The sequence below is a fragment of the Melitaea cinxia genome, chromosome 19 (genome assembly GCF_905220565.1).
Source record: "Melitaea cinxia chromosome 19, ilMelCinx1.1, whole genome shotgun sequence".
In the NCBI taxonomy this organism is placed as follows: domain Eukaryota; kingdom Metazoa; phylum Arthropoda; class Insecta; order Lepidoptera; family Nymphalidae; genus Melitaea; species Melitaea cinxia.
Window position 1 is genome coordinate 7,275,759 of NC_059412.1, and position 10,409 is coordinate 7,286,167.

At 30.4% G+C, this 10,409-nt stretch overlaps 1 protein-coding gene across 1 annotated transcript in view; it reads left to right on the forward strand.

Annotated features, from left to right (window-relative positions):
• Window positions 1–5,001, forward strand: part of LOC123662697 — a 72,767-nt gene extending 67,766 nt beyond the window's left edge. Inside the window, exon 8 of the mRNA XM_045597501.1 lies at window positions 2,068–5,001. Within this exon, the coding sequence (XP_045453457.1) occupies window positions 2,068–2,348 (281 nt within the window). The 3' untranslated portion in view covers window positions 2,349–5,001. The remainder of the gene's footprint in view (window positions 1–2,067) is intronic.
• Window positions 5,002–10,409: the final 5,408 nt, after the last annotated feature.

The window sequence follows — 10,409 nt, forward strand, 5'->3', positions numbered from 1 at the left end:
TTGACATTGATGCCTTGTTCAAGGTCTTAAAGATATCCTCCAGCGCAGTGGTAAACAGTTTCGGTGATATTACATCTTGCTGTCTTACCCCACGCCGCAGAGAAATAGGTCTTGTTCTCTGGTCCTGGACATGAACGGTCATCGTCGTTGCGTCGTACATACATCTCAGTACCAGGATATATCGCCAGTCGATATGACATCTCTGCAGAAAGTCCAGGACAGCCCAGGTCTCGACACAGTTGAAGGCTTTCTCGCAGTTCACAAATTCCATACACAGCGGCTGATTATATGTCTCTGTCTTTTGAATAATCTGTCGAACAGTATGGATGTGGTCTACGGTGTTGTAGTCATTTCGAAACCCAACCTGCTCTAGTGGCTGGAATTCGTCGAGTCTTATGGCGAGACGATTCAAATGTGCAGAAAATATTGATTGCGACGGTATTTAACTTAGGGTTTCACCAACCAAAAAAAGGTCAGGGTGATATATGTGTATCATATGATAATTCAAACAATGAGCAAAAACAAGATGATAGACAATATAAGAAAGAAGAGACTGCTGATTTTCTATACTATTTACTAGCTGACCCCGCAAACGTTGTTTTGCCATATATGATAACTTAGGGGTATGAAAAATAGATGTTGTTCGATTCTCAGACCTACCCGATATGCACACAAAATTTCGTGTGAATCTGTCTATCCGTTTCGGAGGAGTTTAACTACAAACACCGCGACACGAGAATTTTATATATTAGATTATTTGTGGTTAGTAATTATTTGTGATTTTAGGAGATATTTACTAGAGACTCATCATCATCATTACAGCCTATACAGTCTACTGCTGGACATAGGCCTCCACAAGTTTACGCCAAAAATAGCGTGAACTCATGTGTTTTGCCCATAGTCACCACGCTGGGCAGGCGGGTTGGTGACCGCAGTACTGGCTTTGTCGCACCGAAGACGCTGCTGCCCGTCTTCGGCCTGTGTATTTCAAAGTCAGCAGTTGGGTGGTTATCCCGCCACCGGTCGGCTTTTTAAGTTCTAAGGTGGTAGTGGAACTGTGTTATCCCTTAGTCGCCTCTTACGACACCCACGGGAAGAGAGGGGGTGGCTATATTCTTTGGTACCGTAGCCACACAGTACCCGTAGCCACACAGTACTAGAGACTAATTGTACCTAATTCTTATAATAGTGTATAGTTTTTGTTTTGTTTAAAAAACAATATTTGTAGCCATAAAGAGATATATAAATATCGAAAGATTAATAAAAATTTGTTTAATTTAAAAAAAAGGTGATAAATTTCAGTTTTCGTTTTATAAAAAAATGATGCATTAGTACATACAGCATCATAATTACAATTAAATAATCATAAAACGAAACATTGTGATTTATTTTTAAAACTTTTTGTTATGTTTTAATACCAAAGAGAATTTTTTTGAAATACTACCTAAAATATTAAGTAATTTTTGGCATAAAGAGATTTAAGTCGGAACTTTTTTTTCATCTCCATTTTACAGCTATTATAGATTTTAACACAGTTGTTTTTCTATTATTCTATTAATCTCTGTACTTTAAACTACTGATATCAATAATAAAAGTCATTAAAAGCATTACAAATAATTGGTAATTTTTAATCAAACACAATGCGGAAAAAGTGCTAAACTTCAAACGCCAATTCCCACAAATTGCGATTTTTGAGTTACATCTTTGTTTTATTAAGGGTGCGATATCTCCCTAATTTGTCGTATTAATGATATTATGTTATTTAACCCATACAAATACTTTTCCAATCGTCAAAATCACTAACCTTATGATATCTAATCTCTGTGTAAAGCCTTCATTAGAAACAAAAAAAAAACTATTAAATTGACTGACAAGCAGGCTTAGTCGGGTATGTCCAATCAATCTCCACCTATATATATTTTGCAATTCGGTACAAAATTATCTGATAAAAATTAATATTTAGAACATAAAAGCTACCTGAAAGCAGCCTGTAATATCCCACTACTGGGCTTATTATTTATACAATCATTTAATATCATAAAATAACGAAAAACTAATAAATTTCAGGTATATCAATGACAGATGCCTCCGGGAAACCCTACAGCACAAACGGTCATGGCAGTGTTGCCTCTATGAACACAACGGCGACTACCCTAACCGGCTTATCTGATGCTAGTACTATCACGAGATCGCCTCTAAGATCCTCATTAAAGAAACCAAGGCCAAGAGAAGGGGAACCGGGGGGAATGGGTATACAGAACCCCGGCTACTCGGGTCACTCACCACCATTAAATAGGAACGGTAGTCAGAAAAAGGTACGCATACAAACACACAGTACTGAAGTGTAATATAGTTATTGTAGCTTTAAGTACCATCCTACACTATACCGCTTGCTGTATGTCATATATATGCAAGATTGACGTATTGGTCTATAACTATCTGCCCGATTCATATTTTAAAGAAAACAATTCAATTTGATTATGACCAGTTCAATTTCGAACATATTCACAATTTAGGAAAATAAAAACGTTTTTTGAATATAAAAAGGGACTACAAGTATCCGTGATTGTCATTTGAATTTGCTGTAACAAAAATAAGCTTAAAAATATGATGTGTGTATATATATATACATATACAGACATTTTTTCTTATAGTATGTAAGTTATATTAGCCCAATTCACTGATGACGAGTGTTAATTAGTAAATAACCCTATCTTTACATGTTACATGTTATATATAAAAAACTAAATGAAGTTAAATAATCTTTAAAAAGTTTAAATGACAAAATTAATAAAGCAAATGACTAACCAACAATAACGATTTTAATATAGACTTTATACAAAAAAAAAATTACATAGACACTACATATTGTTACTACTTCTAAAAGCCGGTCACATAAAGACATAATTATATAAATTGCATTATTAGATATTTCCCTATTACACAATTAAACAACACATTTTCTTTCAAGAATATCAACTGTTATTAATTTAAACATAAATTTATTTAATTTAACTATAAGAAAACTTTACACGCTGTTTGAAACATATTTAAAAGAATTTTAAATGTTAAATAACTGCTCAAGCTTACCATTTATCAAACTGAGGAATATCACAATTTTTTTAATAAAAAAATATAAAACAAATAATTTCTCTCTTCTAACAATCTCATATTCGTGTGATTATAACGGCTAGTATTGGTAAAAAAAGTAAATTTATGTACTCACAGCGATATTATGACTTATGTTAATTTTTTTATTCTTATGATTTCGTGTCATTTTTCCTATTTTTCGTCGTCTTAAAATTTCAATTCAAATGTAACAAAATAAAATTAAAAAGCACAAAATATTCACACAATAAAAACTGAACAAAACTACAACATAAAAATTTATATCAATTAAAATTAAACATTAAGAAAAAACAATTTTTGACACACGTAGTCACGTCTCGAGACTTGTTTTTCATTTATTAACAAAAGTATAAAATAGTCATTAGTATTTAAATGTAAGTTCGTGAAAGATCCAATTTCTTTTAAATTATATTCGATGTAAGTATTAATTTAAGTATTAATTCCATTAAATTAAGTTCTAAGTAGTAGAATTTATTGTAAGTATAAGATGACACAGTTTTACGTAAATTATGTAATATTTTACGGCAGCTTATCACATCGGTATCGGTATCGGTATCATCAACATAAGAATCAACATACCTACCTACTTCAAAAAGGTTTAGAAATATTTAAATCTTTTTGTTCATTTCTCACACAAAATTAAGTTACATGTATTAAAAAAACTCAAAGATGAACGACAAACCGTGTAATTAAATGAAAAGTAATAATAAATAAATATAGCACCACCTTTTTATGTATATGTTGTTTTAAACGTAGGTCTAAATATATTTTGTTGTACACATGTACATAAATACAAGCACAAAGTGTTTATTATAAGAATAAAAAAAATATTTCTACACGTTTTCACGTTGATTGTTTATTTTTATTCATAATAAAATTTCGTAATATCATTTTAAGGTACCGTTTTAAAACCATGGATTATGTAAATATAAATGTGCCTATTAATTAAAGTGTGTTTCGAGCGTGTTTTATTGGTTTACTGCTGTCTTGATTAATTTTTTTTACGATATTGATATTGACTTTTGAGGAAATAAAACAATAAATGTAGTTTTTTCATATAATTATGCAAATGTTTTCAAGTCACTATGCTTGATGGAAATTATGAAATAATTTGACGTTAATTATACACACAAATGCAATATAAATAGGTTTAAAGTTTAGTTTATAACTAGATTATTGTAAATACATGTTCATATTATAAGAGAAACCCACCAAGCTCTTTCCAAGACCATCACATTAATTTAGTTATTAATTGATTATTTAAAGGGAACAATTTTTTTTTTATTGTAAAATATTTATTATTAATTGAAATTTGTGCCTCTAATAATATGTGCCTTGACTTTTGCCTCTCCCATCAATGTATTATTTTGAGAAAGTATTACGTTATGTTACTCTAAAATATGTATTGTATGTATTCAATTCAATATAAGTGTAAAATGTTTGTCAAAAGGTCTATAGACAAAAAATTAGATAAAGTATGAAATACTTCTACATCCTAAGTTATTTATCCGTCCAAGTTCTGGTCTTTATTTCGTTTATGTCCTTTTTATAATGCCGTAGTCATGTAAGTGAAAAATTATCAAAAACCAGAATTTTATCATTGTTATTTTGTATTGTTAGAAACTTTAACTTTTTGCAAAGCAATGTTTTTCGGATTAAGCCTTTGTTGATTTGAATTATGAAAAAAAATTATATTATTTTATTTATATACCAATATATATACCATTATGTTTTTTTTCGAGAATTTCTTATTATAAATTTAGTTTACTTTAAATTGTATATTACTAATCTCCGTCCGATGTTTGATTACTTAAATAATTGTTTTATTGACATTTTAAATTAGATTCTTATAAATAAACAACCTAAATACAATGTGACTTTTGTTTTTATTTCTATTACGCAAATCTTAAAATGACAAATTAAATTTCAAATTAAAACACAACTAAACGCGAAACATCACTTATTACATATTTTAATTAAATTTATTTAATCAATTTTAATTAGAATTTAATTTTGAAAACAGGCTAAATAGTCAGATGTGATACAAAACGTTAACAAAACAGCCAAAAACATACGGATGAGGATGTTGATAAATGTCTTGTGTATTGTCCGTGTTTGTTACGGCGTAAGTGAGTTCAGTTTCAACTGTACAGTAAAAGTTTCTGAGAAGGTGTAAGACCAACTGTGAAATATCGTGTTGTCTCGTTCTAACGAAGCAATTATTGAATGATGCTTCATAAAAAGTAAATAATAGGTATTTGGTCTTTTCGAATTTTGGCAACATTTTTCTGTAATTTCCATGAATGTCATGAATATTACGTCCATGGCAAGGTCCATGGTAATGTCTGACTTATGGTTGAACGTGCCCGGTGCCGCCAATGTTAAGTACGTGTTCTGTGGTAGATCACGGTAGATATGCTCTGAGTCGGTGTTCGCTAGTGGTATTTTTATAAATTTTATCGAAAAGTACCTACACATAAAAACAAGAGTGCTTTTGGTGTTAGGGCTTTGCTTAAAGACTATTATTATGCCTTCGTGTTGTATAAAACAGCGCAGTGCACGATAATCAACCGACATTGACTTTACATAGGTTAGTAACAATTTTTTTCAATTTTGTTGGTTAATATACAGTGTTTGGTTACAAAATAATATTTTCGAAGACAGTGAAAGATTATGCTACTGGTTTGCATTGGGTTTGAGGCTATAAAGTTATAATTTTATACATGGAGCCTGCTGTGCAATTCTCTAAGCGTAAATATCGTTACAGCCTAGATGACAGCCGCTGTTACAGTGACGAGGGCTATAAAGGGTATTCTTATTCTGACTTATTTGTTTACAAACATTGAATATTGATGTGTTACTATAAGCTAAAACCGATAATAATATTTTCATTTACATAGCAAAAATACATACTTTTTTACAACATACCTTTATTTTACAGACTTCTACAAATAAAATTATAGAAAAAAAATGTCAAAAATAATCATAGAGATGAATTAAGAGAAGGTGGAGTGTTTGGGTACTGTATATCACTGCAACAAATTAAAAGATGAACATACTAACATGCTCCAGCACAAATCCAATAACTTCGATAAATCACTTATTGCAAACCGGATTAGCAGAAATCACAGAAGATGACAGCGATCTGTATGATACATTGAATATTTAGATTGTATTGGCCAAACAGTCTTCGGTGCGTGGTGACTATGGGCAACACATGGGTTCACAACACACACACACGCACTCACACACACACACACACTCATACACACACAAAAAGTGTTCTAGAATATATGTCAGGTTTTGTAACCCGTAAATTATCACAGCAGATAAAAAGTGAGATGTGTCTGGCGCTTTTGATTGGTGAAGAAAATTCTAGGAGTCTTATAAGCAAGAAAACTGGCCTTAAACATGCGTTATCTGGAGTCGTCGATATTGTAAATAAGACAGAAAAATGTATCAAGCAAAATCTGAATAACCAAAAAAAAACTTAAAATTATTACTTGTAAATTTTCAGATTTTTAACGGATTTTACGAAACTGGCAATATTTTATATGTGCCAGAGCCAGACAACGCAGATCACAATACAAGCCACAGATTGCTACATATATAATCCGTAATTAGAAATTATATTGATATGATACAAAACAACATAAAATATCATATAGGAACTTTTATACTAAATTAATTCTGTTTAGAAATAGATAAAGAGAAAGAATACAATAAATGTTTTTCTTTTTCTATATCCGTATCTGTTTTAAAATTATTTATTATTTTCTCCTTTTTAATTTTGATTTTTATTATAGCGTTTTGTTTTAATTTTTAACCGACTGCAAAAAAGGAGGAGGTTACTCAATTATATTATATGTATATATAATATATATATATAATATATATATATATATATATATTATGTATGTTCGGAGATAACTCCGTCGTTTATGAACCGATCTTGATAATTCTTTTTTTTTTTTGTTGGAAAGGAGATATCTTAAGTGTGAATTTTTGAGGGAAACCCTCGAAAATCCGCATAACTTTTTACTGGGTGTACCGATTTTGATGATTTTTCGATTTAATCGAAAACAGATGTTAATCATGTTGTCACATTTAAATTTCATCGAGATCTGATTACAATTTTTAGGGTAATCTTTGATAATGCGTATTTACTCGACAATTTTTTCGTCTACCTACGTTGTATTACTTGTCGATATAATTGAAGTCGGTTTTTCTTCGTTTGCCTGCAAACACAATTATTGAAATTGTTATTTATATTTCTAAAAACCGTAGAACTAGACGTGTATTGTTGCGATTAAAGATACAAAAAGTCAACTTTTGACTTAGTTAGCTACCCTAAAATATTTTTTAAATTATTTTAATCTCAACAAATCAAGAACCCGTTCTTTTTTTAATTAATCGATGATAATAGATCGGATAAAGAAAAACTTAAATTGTACATCACTAAAAAGGCGGCCATTTAATGTTCTAAAAATAATAATTATATAAACGCTTCACACTCAACGGCCCCCAGTAGGATTTTCTCCTGTGTTGGGGGTCCGGAAACACACAATGCACAAGCACAACGTCCAGACCACGACAAACATCTATATGGCCGATACAAATGTCTGTCGTGAACGGATATTGAACCCGCGACTGCCGTCGTCGTCGTCGTCGTCGTCGCAAAATGTTGTGTTAAAAAATGTAGTATTACACGATTTTTGTATAGGTAGGTTATTATAATTATCATTGTTTTGGCTAAGCCAGTACAAAAAAAGTCAAAAGTCGCCATAGATTCAATGTGTTTTAAAAAGGTAGCTCAAGGTCAACGATAAAAAATTTGTTTTTTTTTTAGTTGGTTGTTTCTCGAAAACGGTAATCTTATTTAAAAAAATATAGCTATATATACGTTTCGTAAATAACTTCGGTACTTGTTGATGTTGATAAACACGGGCTGTTTTCCGCAACTCGACGCCTTAATGCGCCTATTTTGCGTGAATTCTTCGGTACTTTTTCAAATAGTTAAGTATCTGTTTTGCTTGGTGTTAAAAAAAATATATTTTTTGAGTAGTGTTACTAAGAAAAATACGTATAATACTTTTCAAATTGTTGTAAAATTTCCTTTATCCAAATGGTATATATACTCTTAAGGTAATACGTCACTTATTAAATTTACTTTTGAGTTGTTTGAGGCCAACATGTAGACCGTCATCTTTAGGGACTTTTGCTTAGTACCTTAGCTTCTGGCTTCTATATTGTAATGAAATGAGAATTTTTAGCTTGTCTTTCCATAAAATTATCAGTTACTGAAAAAATAAAAATAAAACAATTAGTGTTTCGGCTGACCTTTTATTTTAGGTCAAGTTCCAATAAAATTATTGCAATAACTATTTTGCATGCTTCGATGTTAGAATACTAAAAACCGATTGATAAGAATACATAAAAATTGTCTAATTATTATAAAAATCGATTATTTTTCACATCCCTATAATAACTTCGGACTAACAGAACATCTGTGATGTTGTTTTGTGGTTATAAGTATAACCGTATATAGGTGTATATTCTATGGTTATAACTCTCATTCTCTAGCGAAGGTAGTCGTGGGTCGTAACCATGGATCTCTATGCTCCATGGTCGTAACGTCTTTTATGTGTTATCGGTTATACGTAGTTTCGCGGATACGCGTAACTAGTTTCAAAACTGCTTATTTTTCGTAACTAGTTATTTCTGTATCAGTACGGGATGGCTACGTTATATTACTTTTGTTTGTATTATGGTTATGAAGTAGTTATATGTTATAACTTGTAACACATACGAATGCCGTTACGTACGTTAATATTGATGGATAGTATAATAAAATTAACTTCCCTTCATATTTTATCCAGGCTTACGACTGGCTGCAAAACATGTTATTTAAATTACTTTTTTGATTTTTGTATAGACAATAATCGATGCAGGCGTATTTAGAAGTTCATTTGATTTTATGTACAGTTTTTAATTATTTTTCGAAATACATACACACATATAATTAAAAATACAACAAAAAACCCATACTTTTTAGTACATACTTCAACACGAGACAATAACATTAATCGTTAATAATTAATCACTCGTCAACTGTCTTAATACTAAATAGTAAATTCGAAAATATTTAAAAAGAAACGACCGAAATTAAAATTTCTTTAAAAAAAACTGTGCGTATTAAAATAAACTTAAGCTCATAGTCAAATGCGTACAAAATCCCATGAGCATATTCTAAAACAAAGATGCATCTATAGTACTTATAGCCATCTCTTTTTATCCTACGCGTAAGCGTATCTGCGTATTGTAATGATTAATATTAGTAACCTGTTACGTTATTAGGTAAAACGCTTATGCGCCGGTCCTTGTGTCAAGTTTTTGATATAACTGCGTACGTAGAAAAACTGCGTACGTAAAATAATCGTTACATTCGTATCGGCGAAACTACGTACATGGTTATTAGCTTCGTAACTAGTTACTGAAACCGATTACGTTAAATAACGCCCAACGCTAAGCGAAGGTAATCCATAGACACCATTTAGATGATTTATAGACAAAAATATTTGTCAATTTTTTTGAGTAATTTGTAAGAGATTATGTGTTTAACTATTTTTTTATTGAATTTCTAATATTTAGAAAGTTTGTGCATTTAAGCAATTCGTTGCGTTAATTGTTAAATGCGTTTTGTTCAAAATATCTGTCATCCCAAATACACGGGTGTCACATATTCAAAAAAATATACGCTTATTACATCAGGACCGAAAGCGTAAGTTCCCCGGACTTTGGAGCTTTCACCCCGGACATTTCAATACTTTTTTCACTAACTTATACCTTGATTAAAATATATTTTTCTCTGTACTTGATAGAAGAACACTTTAATTTTAAGCCTCTTGTTGCATGAAATAGTGTATAATCGTTCTTGTGGCGACAAGTGAGTAATTTTGGTTTATTCTTTAACTTTCTTAGGTATGAAATAAAAGATAAACAAACCCAATATTACTCAGTTAACAAAATTAAATGAAAACTTGTTTAACTTTTTATTTTTCTATGTAATTAACAATATTTACTTTAGTTTTAAAAGAACTTAAATCTTAAATCAAATTCAGAGTGTTATACCTAATAACTTATATAAAAGAACAGTTTTAACAGCCTTACATGTTCATTTCTTTATATTAAAAGAAACAAAACACAATTTGTTGTTTTTATTCATAGATCAATGTAACTAAATTAAATTAATATTTAAATCAAATAAAACACTTCTTAAT